Below are 16,560 nucleotides of genomic sequence, written 5' to 3'. Positions count from 1 at the left end.
GCACATAATACACTGACAGGGGGCTCTGTGTGCAAAAGCTGAGCTGGCAGGCGAGAAATCCTTATGCGCTATTTTCATTTAGGGTTCAGTACATACTGCAGACTTTGGTATATCTATGCATATTGGGCATCAAACTGTTCAGTAGGCCTCTGGTGTTCCTATTTGGGGTGACTTGCCTTTGTACGCAAGAAATTGTGTGAGATAAATGCGACAAATTGCAACATTTTTAGGCGATTTTCTGAAATGTCATAAAAACCAATAACTTTAGGAAAGCTCTGCAGATTGGTACTTTGGTGTAGAAAGGACTCTTTACCCTTGTTGGATTTGTCAGAATGTGTACTTTCCAAAAATATATGGTTTTGTGGGGGTCACTGTATGGTTAGGGGAAGTTTTGGCACATAATACACTGACAGGGGGCTCTGTGTGCAAAAGCTGAGCTGGCAGGCGAGAAATCCTTATGCGCTATTTTCATTTTGGGTTCAGTACATACCGCAGACTTTGGTATATCTATGCATATTGGGCATCAAACTGTTCAGTAGACCTCCGGTGTTCCTTTTTGGGGTGATTTGTCTTTATCTGATCTTTATCAAGAAATTGTGAGAGATAAATGCGGCAAATTGCAACATTTTTATGCGATTTTCGAAAATGTCATATAAATCTGCAAACTTAGGAAAGCTTTACAGCTTGGTACTTTGTAGCAATAAGAAATATTTACCCATTATAGATTCGGGGGGATGTGTATTTTCCAAAAATATATGGCTTTCTGGGGTGAATGTACTTTTTTTGTAGCATTATCCCACATAAAGGATGTAAATGTGTTGATTTTGCAGGAGCTGAAATGATAGATCATATGGGGGTATGTTCCCATTGGGGCCCCTACATGCCACATACTTAGGTAAACCTATACATATTGGGCATCAAACTGTTCAGTGGACCCCTGGCGTTCAAATTTAGGGTGTTTTATCTTGGTACCTAACACTATGTGGGAGATAAGATGCTGCAAAGTGGAAGCTTTGAGGGGATTTTTGGAAATGTCATCAAAATTGCTAACTTTAGAAAAGCTGTGCGGCTTGGTACTTTGGAGTAGAAAGACATGGGTACCCATTTTAGATTCGGGGGAATGTGTACTTTCCAAAAATATATGACTTTCTGGGGTGAGCGTACTTTTTTGTAGCTTTATCCCACATATAATGATGTAAATGTGTTGATTTTGCATGAGCTGAAATGACAGAAATGACAGTATATATGGGGGTATGTTCACATTGGGGCCCCTACATGCCACATACTTAGGTAAACCTATACATATTGGGCATCAAACTGTTCAGTGGACCCCTGGCGTTCAAATTCAGGGTGTTTTATCTTGGTACCTAATGCTATGTGGGAGATAAGATGCTTCAAAATGGAAGCTTTGAGGGGATTTTTGGAAATGTCATCAAAATTGCTAACTTTAGAAAAGCTGTGCGGCTTGGTACTTTGGAGTAGAAAGACATGGGTACCCATTTTAGATTCGGGGGAATGTGTACTTTCCAAAAATATATGGCTTTCTGGGGTGAGCGTACTTTTTTGTAGCTTTATCTCACATATAATGATGTAAATGTGTTGATTTTGCAGGAGCTGAAATGACAGAAATGACAGTATATATGGGGGTATGTTCACATTCGGGCCCCTACATGCCACATACTTGGGTAAACCTATACATATTGGGCATCAAACTGTTCAGTGGACCCCTGGTGTTCAAATTCAGGGTGTTTTATCTTGGTACCTAATGCTATGTGGGAGATAAGATGCTGCAAAGTGGAAGCTTTGAGGGGATTTTTGGAAATGTCATCAAAATTGCTAACTTTAGAAAAGCTGTGCGGCTTGGTACTTTGGAGTAGAAAGACATGGGTACCCATTTTAGATTCGGGGGAATGTGTACTTTCCAAAAATATATGACTTTCTGGGGTGAGCGTACTTTTTTGTAGCTTTATCCCACATATAATGATGTAAATGTGTTGATTTTGCAGGAGCTGAAATGACAGAAATGACAGTATATATGGGGGTATGTTCACATTGGGGCCCCTACATGCCACATACTTAGGTAAACCTATACATATTGGGCATCAAACTGTTCAGTGGACCCCTGGCGTTCAAATTCAGGGTGTTTTATCTTGGTACCTAATGCTATGTGGGAGATAAGATGCTTCAAAATGGAAGCTTTGAGGGGATTTTTGGAAATGTCATCAAAATTGCTAACTTTAGAAAAGCTGTGCGGCTTGGTACTTTGGAGTAGAAAGACATGGGTACCCATTTTAGATTCGGGGGAATGTGTACTTTCCAAAAATATATGGCTTTCTGGGGTGAGCGTACTTTTTTGTAGCTTTATCTCACATATAATGATGTAAATGTGTTGATTTTGCAGGAGCTGAAATGACAGAAATGACAGTATATATGGGGGTATGTTCACATTCGGGCCCCTACATGCCACATACTTGGGTAAACCTATACATATTGGGCATCAAACTGTTCAGTGGACCCCTGGTGTTCAAATTCAGGGTGTTTTATCTTGGTACCTAATGCTATGTGGGAGATAAGATGCTTCAAAGTGGAAGCTTTGAGGGGATTTTTGGAAATGTCATCAAAATTGCTAACTTTAGAAAAGCTGTGCGGCTTGGTACTTTGGAGTAGAAAGACATGGGTACCCATTTTAGATTCGGGGGAATGTGTACTTTCCAAAAATATATGACTTTCTGGGGTGAGCGTACTTTTTTGTAGCTTTATCCCACATATAATAATGTAAATGTGTTGATTTTGCAGGAGCTGAAATGACAGAAATGACAGTTCATATGGGGGTATGTTCACATTGGGGCCCCTACATGCCACATACTTAGGTAAACCTATACATATTGGGCATCAAACTGTTCAGTGGACCCCTGGTGTTCAAATTCAGGGTGTTTTATCTTGGTACCTAATGCTATGTGGGAGATAAGATGCTTCAAAGTGGAAGCTTTGAGGGGATTTTTGGAAATGTCATCAAAATTGCTAACTTTAGAAAAGCTGTGCGGCTTGGTACTTTGGAGTAGAAAGACATAGGTACCCATTTTAGATTCGGGGGAATGTGTACTTTCCAAAAATATATGACTTTCTGGGGTGAGCATACTTTTTACTAGCTTTATCCCACATATAATGATGTAAATGTGTTGATTTTGCAGAAGCTGAAATGACAGAAATGACAGTATATATGGGGGTATGTTCACATTCGGGCCCCTACATGCCACATACTTGGGTAAACCTATACATATTGGGCATCAAACTGTTCAGTGGACCCCTGGTGTTCAAATTCAGGGTGTTTTATCTTGGTACCTAATGCTATGTGGGAGATAAGATGCTTCAAATTGGAAGCTTTGAGGGGATTTTTGGAAATGTCATCAAAATTGCTAACTTTAGAAAAGCTGTGCGGCTTGGTACTTTGGAGTAGAAAGACATGGGTACCCATTTTAGATTCGGGGGAATGTGTACTTTCCAAAAATATATGACTTTCTGGGGTGAGCGTACTTTTTTGTAGCTTTATCCCACATATAATAATGTAAATGTGTTGATTTTGCAGGAGCTGAAATGACAGAAATGACAGTTCATATGGGGGTATGTTCACATTGGGGCCCCTACATGCCACATACTTAGGTAAACCTATACATATTGGGCATCAAACTGTTCAGTGGACCCCTGGCGTTCAAATTCAGGGTGTTTTATCTTGGTACCTAATGCTATGTGGGAGATAAGATGCTTCAAAGTGGAAGCTTTGAGGGGATTTTTGGAAATGTCATCAAAATTGCTAACTTTAGAAAAGCTGTGCGGCTTGGTACTTTGGAGTAGAAAGACATGGGTACCCATTTTAGATTCGGGGGAATGTGTACTTTCCAAAAATATATGACTTTCTGGGGTGAGCGTACTTTTTACTAGCTTCATCCCACATATAATGATGTAAATGTGTTGATTTTGCAGAAGCTGAAATGACAGAAATGACAGTTCATATGGGGTATGTTCACATTGGGGCCCCTACATGCCACATACTTAGGTAAACCTATACATATTGGGCATCAAACTGTTCAGTGGACCCCAGGCATTCATATTTAGGGTGTTTTATTTGGTTACTTTATGACCTGTAGGAGATAAGATACTATAGACTAGAAGCTTTGAAGCGATTTTTAAAAAAAATCACAAATTTTGATAAAAACCAATAACTTTAGGAAAGCATTGCGACTTGATAGTTTGGAGTAGACAGACAGTTGTGCCTATTCTGTATTCCCCAGAATCTGTTCTTTCCAAAAATGTACAATTTTCTGGGATAAACCTTCTGTTAGTGGAATTTTGGCCTTGAAATCCAAAGTATGCAGTTTTTTTGGAGCAGTGCTTTGGGAATTTGGTAGTGTACTGCTGGGAGTTTTTGACCTATACAAGTGAGAAATCTCCATAAAACTATATATATTTGGTATTGGCACGTTCAGGAGACATGGGACTTTCCAAATCAGTTGTATATTCGTGCATAAAATAATTTTTGTTTCTAGTATGTGTGATTATATTATGGAAAATTTGATTTTTTTTGCATTTTTAGACATTTAGAAGCCTATATCTTGTTACAGAATTGGAATTACACAAAAATTCTACCATATTTTGAAAGCTTAGGTTGTTCTGAAAAAAACGATATATTGTTTTCCTTGGTAAACTAAAAGTCCCCCCGAGGAAAGGCCCCTAAAGTGAAACAGTGCAAAATGTTCAAAAACTGTCTGGCAATACAAGTTCCGCTTTGACCAAAATGGCTGGCAGTAAAAGGGTTAAAGGGCATGTCAACCCCAAAAATAATTTTTTGCATATTGAAAGAAAACATAATTCTAAGCCATTTTCCAATATGAAATAATTAAAAATTTGTAGCGCTTTAAACATTATTTGTAAATGTAATTGCTATTGAAAGCTGTATTTGCTGAACTCCTGGTTGTTACATTTTAAACAATGTTGCAAAGGTCTTGCTTCTCAAGCAAGGAAGGTCTGTCAGCCTGCTGCCTTGTGTCACATTGTTTCAACAGTCTGAGCCACCAGGGCAGAGAATAGAAAAGGACAGGCAAACACTGCTTCTAATAGCAATTATAAATACAAATAATTCAAAAACCATTACAAACTTGTAATAAATGTATATTGCAAAGCTGCTTAGAATTTTGGTTTCTTTTATTAGGTAAAAAATTATATTTTGCGTTGCCTTGTCCTTGATCGGATTAGGAAGAATTTGATTTATTTAATGTGGGTGCTGTATCGATTAAGCAGTGCTTTTTTCTTCAAAAGTATTTGCAGCTATAATGGACAAAAACATCAGACATGATGACACAAGACTCTCATTTTGCCCTACACTGCTGCAGCTTTCATCTTTTCATGCTGTGCAATTTAATAAGAATTATATATACGCACATATTTTACATTTAAGATAATTAGTATAATGATGGAGCAGATGTTACCGTTCTTCATACCATACATTATGTCTAATGCATCAGAGTTGGCAGAAATATGAAGTAACATAACTACAACAACCAAACAAAAGAAGGAAGCAATATCTATTCTATGAAAACATTTGCACCCAACAAGCTAATGAAAAACTCATGTTTCTCTGGTAAATAAGTAACATGAAAACAATTATTTTCTGTATAGTGCAAATCCTTTGCTTAAAGAGCAGAGTAAATATGCTTCTACTTTCTTTTCAATGTAGTTTTAAGAATCTCTATTCAACAATAATAAACTTGTAACATATTAATTGCAATAAAATGCATTTCCTGAAGATTATTTTGGTAGCTATAAAAAGCGAACATCTTTTTATATATTATTTACAGGATATTATATTCTCATGTGGGTCATGGCCAGACCAAGGGGCACTAGTGAATACCTTCACACAAGGTGACACCATCAAGCACTTGGAAAGGTTTAATAACAGTTACATTAAATTTTAAAGATCATAGAGAATAGATATGATTAGTTTGTCTTAAGTTAAATTAATCATTTTAATTTTTAATATTACTAGACATTTCAAGAAAAATAAAATATTTTGTTTAATTGAAAGTGGAGTGTAAACAACTCAAAATTTGCCAAAGCTGTAGATAATACTGGGATTTTTTTTTTCGTCTTTAATACTAGTGGCATTTACATTTTCCAAAGTGAGAGTTATGAAGAGCACACTTTCCCACAATTATTTCTACATAAATTAATGTGGGTGATTATTTATTAATAAACTTTATTCAGTAAAAGCTGTGGGCAGGATCGTGCAACCAACAAAACTTGAAAGCCAATTATATTTCTTATTTGAAATTAACCATCTTTTTTTGGCCCTCACAGGAATCTTTCTGTCTGAATCATATAAGGAACCACAATTTATTACCCAAAAAAAAATCTAACCTTGGCACTTACTTTGCCGAAGTATTCAAGAACTTGAAAACCAGGTGGGAGCTGAGATATTTCTTGAATTTCCTCCTTCAGGTAATGCTGTAGAGCAGTAGCGAGGTGCCGCAGGCCATCTTTCACTTCTTCACTGGCTTCTTTGATATCTAGTGACATAAATGGGCGTGGGAGAATTAGGGGAACAGTGTGACTACAGGCAAAAGACTACAGACGAGTGGGAGTCAACGCTCATGTAATGTCTTTAATAATATACAGATGTGCGCCTTAGGTATGCTTCTGTGCACTCAACAATCGCTAACACAAATCATTCTTTGTCCGAAAAAGGCAGGTAGTATAAGTGCTTAAGACAAGATTGTCAGCGAGACACCATATAATTTTAGAATGAGTAGAAAAATGCATTTATGCCTATATGAATTGAAAGAAATTAATCCAAGCATGTGGGCACAGAGGGCAAGTTAAACGAAAATGAAAAGCAGAGATCAAATTATCTCATGTGACATAGCATAACAATTGGTAGCATAACATGTATCAGCCATAATATCTATATTTATATTTTATAAATGTCAGTTACAATCAGTTCAAGGCAAGTTGAAATGACAACTCTAACTCAGATACAAATGCACAGAAGGAATGCTCTAAGCCTGCATTTCTCAAACTGTGAAGCCAGTCTCATATACAAAGCTAGTGAGGCTCAAACAGACTTCCTTCTCCTCATTAACTGCATTTTTGCCAATAGTTCTTTATAAAGTCAATTTAAAGGCTCAAAATTTAAAGAGTTCATATATTGAGCACTTGTGCCTCAGACAAAATAAAAAAATCTGCTGCTCGGCGCAGAGAGTAGTGTTAGGAGGTCCTACCTGCCTGCCTCTATCTGCCCTTTTTGAATCAAGTGCTGCCGAACGCAGGTAGCGCTTTATGCATGGGACAAGCTGCAACTTGCAGGCAACACAACACAATACAGGACTTGGCTGATTGTGTTCCTTTTTGCACTTTTCATACCCCTAATGAATAAATTTATAGAGAGACTGAGATATGAAATAAAGAAAGAAAAAAGGCAATGCAGAGGGGCAGACATCTAGAACAGAAAGACAGAGTGACACATCATCTCTGTGAAGAAGGTATTGAACCTTAACAATATAATCGGTCAGGAGAGAATCTATATCATTTTTTCACATGTGAAAGGTCATCACTTTCTGCACAAGAGAAGCCAATGTTGTGCAGACTGGGAGACTGAAATCTAAAACCCTGACAATAAAACCTAAGGTGCATGAAATTCGTCATGTTCCACATGGAATTGATATATGTGCAGCAATCAAAAAGAATCACAGGGACAATGATCATCTGAATGACTGCTAGGCAGAAGAGTCATGTGCCTTGGATGCAATATTAAAAGGGGTGCAAGAGAAGGGTGTGCAGCAGAGAGTTTCAGTAGTGGGTGGGGTGGTTTGCGGATTCAGCAGCAGGGTGGGAAAGTGGCATGTCAGCCAATCAAGGGGGAAGATGGACATCGAGAGGGGGATTTAAGGTGACTTGCAGACCAAGCAGGGTGGTGTGCAGACCAGGACTGAGCAGGATGGAGAGAGGGGTGTTTAGTTTAAGGCATCTGGCAAAATAGTTTTGCCTTGAGCCCAATTGGCTCTGACTGACTGTGAGAATGGTTTGTATATGCTAATGGCAAACAGCACAGATTCATCTAGCTTTGAATTGAATTAATGTTGAAAGGGGTTACATGTCGATACAAACTAGACAGTCAACAGATCCTGGGATTTACCAAGCTTACTGCACAAGCTAGAATCATGGTGGCTACTACTGGCATATACAGTGCATCTGTGCCTGTTAATGATGTACCGCTATTCTATATCGTGATGCTTTGCTATATTAAAGCCAGAGATGGATTTTTTGCTTTATGGTTAAAAGACAAATGGAGAAAGAGTATATGTAGAAGGTGCTGGATAATGGATCAAGAGAATACAGCTCACAAATTCTAACATTTTCACATACAATTTAAATCTGAAAAACATGCAGGCTTTGACTGCCCTTCTCAATTGCTACACAAGCATCTACATTTCCCCTCTGATTAGCATTGTAGAAGAAAATCATTGAGGTTTAATACTGTGTGTGCATTTCAGCCCTGCCCCTCCAGTTACTGTATAACTGCACGAGGGCCACATTTTTCCTCCTATGTGAGCTGATATTTTGCTGCTTCACTTGCTGGTATGAAGAACGATATTTTTTTTTCTTGGTTGGAGATATTCTTTTTCCACCAAAAGCAAACTGTGTACAATGATGCTTATTTTACTCTCTAACAATTGTACATTATGACAAGCTACGAGGTTGCTTTAAAAAGCAGTTCTGCACTTATAGGGGAATGTAATAAAAACGGTTTATGGAAAAATATATGCACAGTGTGAACGAGTTTCCCTTTGTGCAAACGGTTTCTCCTTTACATGCATTTTAGGTATATGATTTGTGAAGCTGTGAAGGTATTTAACAACTCATTCTCCATGGGAAAACATATTGCGTGTTTTATGGTCTGACCCTGTGCAAATTATAATTAAATGTCATACAGGAAAAGTAATTATTTTGCAAAAAAAAAAAACCCATCCCCTTTCATTTTTGCAGTGTAATAATAATCTGACAATAGCAAAATGTACATATTTATTTTTAAATAGGCAAATTTGTATTCTGTTTTATATCCACGAATAAATTACTAAGAAGACGCTATTTTAAGGTTATTTTTGACAAGGGATATATTGCTAGGCATAATATTAGGCATATTATGTAGGCATAATACTGTCATGCAATGTATTATGTCTATTTTATTATTAGTCAGAGCCATGAGAGCATCTTACACGTTATCTAGTACAGCTAGTGTCAGATTTATAACAATGTGAGATTACAGTTCACCGCAGGAAAAAAATCACCCACTTTCTATTAATTCCCATAGGATTTTTAAAAGCATTCTTATGATGAACTCTATCTTTCACCTATTGATAAATACACTACTAAAATTTTATCTCACATTTTGATAAATCTGCCCCTTAGGGCTGCACCAGGTCTGAGTTATTATTGCACTTCCCCATATCTCTGTATCTAGATTTACCAACATACGGTATCAAACTGAGGTGTTTGGGGCCCACCTCAATGCCCCATCACTCCAGCTGCAGAGGATTCACCATCCCAACTGCAGAGCACCCCCCCCCCCCATTGCAAATTCCTCCAACCCAACTAACTGCCCCACAGCTGGTGACCTGCGAACAGATACCCCTGCACCAGTCCCGGCCAGGTTGCAGGCCTGGGGTGGCAGGTCACTATGCTTTTACCCGGTTCCCCACTGGCCCAGTCCAGTGTTGCAAACATAGACACATTTATGCACATATAAACAAACACTCCCATCATCTAGATACTCACGGGACTGAAGATCAGATATGGTATACAGTTCTTCTGAAGCAGTGTCTGGTTTTTGAAGCTACAGATAGTAAGTAAAATAGATGATAAAGGGTCACAGCATATCAGTGATATTTTATAATGTACAGCCTACAGCATTCTCTCTTTACAAGCTTTTATTTCAACAAACAGGCCCATCACTCCATAAGAGAACTACTGTCCAGATAAATGCCTTTCACACATTGCTTGGCCTTTTCCAACGGCAATTCCCTTTCTTGCCAGTGTAAAGGCTTTAAGTGGAGATTAGTCGGCTGTGGTGGCAGAGATTTATCGTGAGCGACTAATCTCCCCATTGGACATAACCCTAAGGATCTAAAGGTTCTGAAATTAAATCTCAAGATAGATAGAAGGCTTTAAAGGAGAAGGAAAGGCTAGTAAAGAGTTAATCTCAAGCTGCAGGCATACCTTCAGTTGTCTCAATAAGTCTCCCCATATTTCACCTATTCAGAAGATCTGAAGCCAAACAGGAATAAAAAATGCTGAGCTATGCAAAGAAAGTTCCCATAATGCCTCACTCCTGCACAGACACCCAGACCAAGTGAACATGCTCAGTTAGTTAGACTATGAGTCAGCTTTCTCCTGATTGGCTCAGATCCACATTCCTAATGGGGGGGGAGTGAGTTCTTAGCATTCTTGAGGGAGGGGGGAGCAGGAGAGAGCAGAGAACAGAAAGCTGTGTGTCTCTGGCACAGGAATTACAGACAAAAGAAATCTTTTTTCAGTGAAGTCAGTGCAGCGTTTCTGTGAGTGCTTATGGCTGTATTTACATAGACCTTTCTGATAAAGCTTACTTAGTTTTTACCTTTCTTTCTCCTTTAAAAACATGAGTTTAAAACTGCTAGTCTTAATAACAGCACAAGTTATCAAATATAAGTTTGCTATCAGCCAATCAGCTACGATTAACTATCTTAACATGTATTTATAAAGTATCAACAAAGCACTGTTCAACGAACGGGCATATATATTGAACATTACATATTAGTAGTAAAATATGTCCCAATTATTTTGAAAATAGGCTTTTAAACTTTTTCTGATGACAGATAAACAGATAGAAGGTCAGGACAGATAAGTAGGTAGATAGATAGCATTACAAGAACTCACCATTTTAAAAATAATCTTGCCAACCAGCCTGACGGAGTTTGGGGGTACATTCGGTAAGGTACTTCTCAAGCATTTGCATTCCCTTTTATGACCTTGCCAAGCTTTCCTCTGTTTGTTACAAACAAATTGTTATTAACCAGTTGCCCCAAGGAACAATACACATTAGACATTCTGAAAATGTAGACTTTTTAGTGACACTTAAAATAAAAGCAAATGAGAATACTACATAAATTGGAATAAAGCATTACATTATTGCACTCTGACCTTTAATAAGAAATTCATCCTATAATTCTGTGCACTATTTTGCACCTACAAATACCACTAACAGACACATTTTAAAGCTGATTTTTTTATTTGGCAATTATTCCATTATTCCCCTATTTGTGTACATAGACACTCTGATGTTGCCTTATACTAAAACAAATAGGTATTTTACTATATTCCTAATCTGTTTAATAGGTATTAACATACATATACTCTTAAGAATGCAAAAAGTATTATTGGAGACTTTGCATTATATTCATATATATAGCCCTGCACTTTGCTAAACACTGCTATAACAAGAGGCTATATATTTTTTCTCATTTTCTACTAGGCACCTAGCAATGACATGGTGTAGCAATGCACTGTAGCTGGGTTCCTGCCACACAATTAATTCTTAGCTCCGAATTTCTCTCTTTCAATTCCCACATGTACGTTAATCCCAGCTATGGAGTTATGCATATTGCAGGAAACCTGTCCCTCTCCAGTGCCTAATTGCTAACTTGTTGGGATTGCATTCTGCTCTGTCTTCAGTTTTCTCTTGGTAAGTCATATGCATATCCAGCAAAGCATTGATTATTATTTCTTTCATCACTCATTTTCTTTTCTTAGACAACCCTTCTGACATCCTTTCTGCCTTCCTTCCTCTTCCATGCTTCTCTGATCTTAAAGGAATGTTAAGTGCCTATATTCATACCTGAAACTAACCTGGTTTTAGCTTTTTTTCAAGCTTTCTTATACAGGAGATAATAATGTAGAGCAGTGATCCCCATCCAGTGGCCCATTAGCAATATGTTGCTAACCACCCCTTTGATGTTGCTCCCAGTGGCCTCAAAGAACGTTCCCATTTTTACATTTCTGGCTTGGAGGTTTCGAAAGTACAGAGACACAGTTTCACTCCAAGCAGAGCCTTCTGCAGACTAGCAGACTACATGGAGCTACCAAATAGCCAATCACAGTACTTATTTGGCATCCCCAAAGTACCTTTTTCTTGCTTGTGTGACTGACCAAAACTTTTTACATCTGAGTGTGGCCCACAAGTAAGACAGCGCAAAAAAACTCGAATCGAGAAAGAAAATGGCCATTGACTACAATTCTCCAAAATAAATTTACAACGGAATGCAAAATTTGCATTATTTCCAATGCAAGATCCTCAGTTTCAAGGACAGATAAAATTTCTCACAAACTAAACTCAATTAGTCAGATATTAAATTAAAAAGAAAAAAAAAACATTTATTACCTGGCAGTGAGAGTTGCAGTACCTGGCGACCTTGCATTGTGAGCATCGCAGAAGTTTTTCTTTCCTTTAGAAAATAAAGATTACAGAAATTGCTGTTTCTTCAGTGATATTTACAACAACTAATTAGCTAACACTGCTAAAATAATTAGATTTGCTTTTATTTAACCTATAGCTGCCTGATTAAGGTTAAGTCCTGATTAGTTACTATGGGTTACTGCACTGGGGCAAATTTTTCTTAGTATATGGCTCTGCAGACATAATATGATAAGTATGTTAGCATACCATGAGAGAGAAAGAACTGAATATAGATTTAAAAAAAAAAAAAACAAACAAACATTCTAATATGTTCTTGTCTGGTTGATGTAGTTACTAAAAATGAAAGTACAATATATACACTTTACTGGCTGCATTTTGGGAGACCCCCTTTCCATCTTTGGCCTTCAATAGATATAATTAAACAAAGCCTTTAAAAAGAGTACATAAAATATAGTACTGTTTTTGAAGCAAACACACCAGTTTTACCAGTGCAGGGTAACTGTACATTTTTCCATCTATGGAAAGTCCATTACATAGGCCTCCTTTCCTCAATATCAGGGTCATAATTAGGGATAGGCAGAGGAGGCACCTGCCTAGGATGCAACGATGGGGGGCACCAAGCAGATACCTCTCCTGTCTACCCCTAGTACACACTCCCTTGTCATTGCCCCTGCCACGTAATGACAAGCAATGACTGCCCCTCTGCGCAAAGGTATTGTGGATTCGCACGCTAGAGCATGCACATACGTGAGGGGGGTGAGGTTGCCGACCGGGTTGCCTAGGGCACCCGCCCCTGCTCAATATAAATGTCTCCATTAAACTATATGGGCCCTAGCAATTTATTTTTTTTTAAACTAAATTAAAAAAAAAAAAATATATAAAGAATGGGCATTTATACAAAGATGGTGTTGCCAGTGGTAAGTGACCCTTGTGAATAGAGGGCTAGGAAACTACTTATATAATTCAAGGTTCCTAGGTAAGGCTTTTCTGGTGAAAGTGCTTAGTGAGGCTCCAAGTTTGTTATAGGTTGCCGTAGGTGGATTAGAGTCTCGACAGTCAGTCAGGTGACTGGGAGAACAGTTCAATTTGAGAAGGTGGAACAATAATGAATAAACTAGCAATTATAGGGGCTATATTTCCATAGTTAGTGGTCTAGTGGGAGAGAGAAATAGCTAATAAGTTGAGCAGATAGTGAAACCAGTAATCCAATTATCATCAGCATAGTGACAGGTATAAGGGAAGATAACATCTCCTTGTAGTATCCTGGGTTACACAAGGTTACATGTAGATAAGTTTCCTGCTTTTAAATTGTGATCATTTCTAATGTAGAAGATAGGAGCCCCTATGTTAATCATGAATATAAGTGTTCAGTAACCACTGGTGCCCATCATCTTATTGTGTATTTGTGGAGAATATAATATTCTCCATAATATATTGCAAGGGCCCTGACTAGTGTCAGAAGTCCACTGTAACTCTTTTTCTATCATGGAGCTGTTTGGAAAGGACATTTGGGCCCATAGGGTTTGTGATCACAATATATTGGTCACTGACTCTGCACCATAGAAAAAAGGTTTGGTCCTTACTGTCATGTGCCTTGCTCTCTAATGGTAATACCATTCATTCCATGCTACTCCATGCAAGAGCATCATGACATCTTCATTACAAAACTTGTGACTTAATGCTCATTTGGTAAAAGGTAAGTACATTTTTAACACAGGCTCATTCAGTTGGGCGTATGTAAAAAATAAGATGGAAATCAGTAGTAAACAAAAGCGACATGCGTCTGCAAAACATGCAATGAGCAGATAATTCATAGGAAAAGTTTTGTAGCTGTGGGGGGAGAATCAAAACTCTTTCTTAAAGTTAGCTAGGTCACATCAGAAATAGGCGATTTCATTTAATTCTATAAAAACATGTTTGTCCAAAAAACTCTAGCTCTTATGATTTAAAACTGCTTATGAAAGACAGCATGCTGTGTAAAAGTAAATCCTCTTATTTCACAGTGGGAGCTCCAAAGGAAGAAGATAGATCCTGAAGAGGAATTAAAATATCTCTTCTCTTTGGTCTGACAATCATAGTTAACAGCTTTGAAACTTGAATAGGTGCTACCAAATCCTATGCTACCTTTATTGCACTGATTCACAGCCAAGGGTCTGGACCTAAAATTACATCCCCATGATTCTCATTAATGCAGTTACATGTTGTTGCAATAGGCCATTGTAATTACAAGGAAGACGGTAATTAATTACACAATGAATCTGGCACCACTGAAAAAAGTTATGAACCCCTTCTTTGCTGGAAAATACTCTGCTACTTTATTTACATAAAAAGCTATGAATTGTAGACAAGAGCAACGCACTCACAAGTTCAGTTGTAGTGCTAGGTTTTGCTTTTATAAACTAATTCCTAATTATAAATTAATTTTATAAATTAATTCCTTAGTAGAAAACACTCTTTGAGACAAAAAGCGTGTTATATGCTTGACTGATCATAGCTTGTATGCTAGAATTTCCTATTCATATATCATTATAATAGCACAATCTTCCTGCTGAAGGCAGAGAACATGAGGGGCACTGAATCTTAGAGTCAGTTCAGCATCAGGACTAATCCATTACTTTCTTGGCTCAACCAAATCCGAACTTGGATCTCTGCTATGGCGGGCGATAAACCGTTCTGAAAAGGCTTCCCCCTTCGCATTGCTTCTTTTTCAGTTGTCACACTGAAGTTGCCTGCAGGAGGAAACTTTGCACAACTTCGGATTACCGAAGCGTTGCAAAGGGCTTTCTACCTGTGACTCCTACTGTTGCCGGTGAAAAGCCTTTTCAGATCGGTTTGTCGCCCCCGATAGCAGAGATCTATCGCATGTGACCCAGCCACTCCATGGGTCCCTACCCTTAAAATCATGTAACTTTAAAACACGGAATAAAATAAAGGTAGGCATGGCACCATTGTCAGGGTGGATAACGCTGCTGATCAAAATACTTCAAGGAACAGGAGAGCTGACTATACAAATAAATTCAGCAAGTTGTTATAAAACACCACTCATATTATTTACACTTTTCTTGGACTTTTTAAAAGGAGTCTATAAGAAGACACAAATTAAAGCCTATTTGTACATGATGCAAAATGCAATTATTCTATCATCCTTACAATATTTTCAAACTGTAACAGTACCACAGGGCAATATTTCATATAACAATAATCTTTAGTAGAGGGTATTATTATGGTTCTAGTAATCACATTTCTCCCACACAATCATGTATTCAAATGCCAAAGTGTTTTTACTGTAATAATACAGTATTCTTTAAAACTCAGGGGGCTTTCTGTCATCTTTGCCATCTGAAACATCAGCTTATTCCATAGGTTGATACCCCAGGGGAAACTTTCCCCTCACCTTGCCAAAGAAATGTGATAACACTTTTTTCAATTCTACTATAATTTACTGATACTAATTGAACATTTTTAATAATTTAGTTTAAAAAATTGTTTGGATTTTTTTTGCTCTTTTCTCTATTTATCAGGTTTCTAGTGCACAAGTTAAGGTAACGCTAAGGCCATTGCATATGAAGAACGGTATTTCCACTACAGTCAACATAATTAGTCATGAAGGCCTCAGTGTAGTATGTAATATTCATATCAGATTCAATGCAGAAAAATGGTCTCTCCCAAAGAAATTATGCTTTCATTAATCTTTGAGCTCTTTTTCCACATTAGAGCAAACAGAGGTTTTCCTTAATGAGCAATACAAATGCATCTGTTGCAAATTATTATCACAAGAAACTAGGATATTTGATTAAGAAAGAAAATTGTGGAAATGGCAAATCTGTATAAAGTATGAAACATAAATTTCTTAAAGAGCACCTGTCACCCAAAAATTGTTCCCCCTGCCTGCACTCCAGTTGTGGGAAACAATAGTTTGTTTCTTTTTAAATTCTACCCCATCTCTAAGCTGTCAGCACCTGGTGCAGGTGGCCATTTCTTCCGGTGCACTCTTTAAGCATACTTGTGATGTCACAAGTGCATAATGGGCAAAGCTGTAGCACTATTCTCAGTGTCACAAC

General features: G+C 37.8%; 1 protein-coding gene across 5 annotated transcripts in view; it reads right to left on the bottom strand.

Annotated features, from left to right (window-relative positions):
* smyd3 (SET and MYND domain containing 3) overlaps positions 1–16,560 on the bottom strand; it is a 303,636-nt gene that overhangs the window by 265,654 nt on the left and 21,422 nt on the right. For 3 of the 5 annotated variants that reach the window (XM_031902501.1, XM_031902500.1, XM_031902503.1), the window contains exons 3-6: positions 12,464–12,527; positions 10,963–11,070; positions 9,826–9,883; positions 6,412–6,560 (exon numbers count right to left, since the gene is read on the bottom strand). In XM_031902501.1, coding sequence (XP_031758361.1) covers positions 6,412–6,560; positions 9,826–9,883; positions 10,963–11,070; positions 12,464–12,527 — 379 coding nt within the window. The remainder of the gene's footprint in view (positions 1–6,411; positions 6,561–9,825; positions 9,884–10,962; positions 11,071–12,463; positions 12,528–16,560) is intronic. The other 2 variants (XM_004914626.4, XM_004914627.4) reach the window with 1 other exon arrangement.

The sequence above is a fragment of the Xenopus tropicalis genome, chromosome 5 (assembly GCF_000004195.4).
Source record: "Xenopus tropicalis strain Nigerian chromosome 5, UCB_Xtro_10.0, whole genome shotgun sequence".
NCBI classification, from domain to species: domain Eukaryota; kingdom Metazoa; phylum Chordata; class Amphibia; order Anura; family Pipidae; genus Xenopus; species Xenopus tropicalis.
The sequence above is the reverse complement of the archived record's forward strand: the minus strand, read 5'-3'. Positions and strand labels throughout refer to the sequence as shown.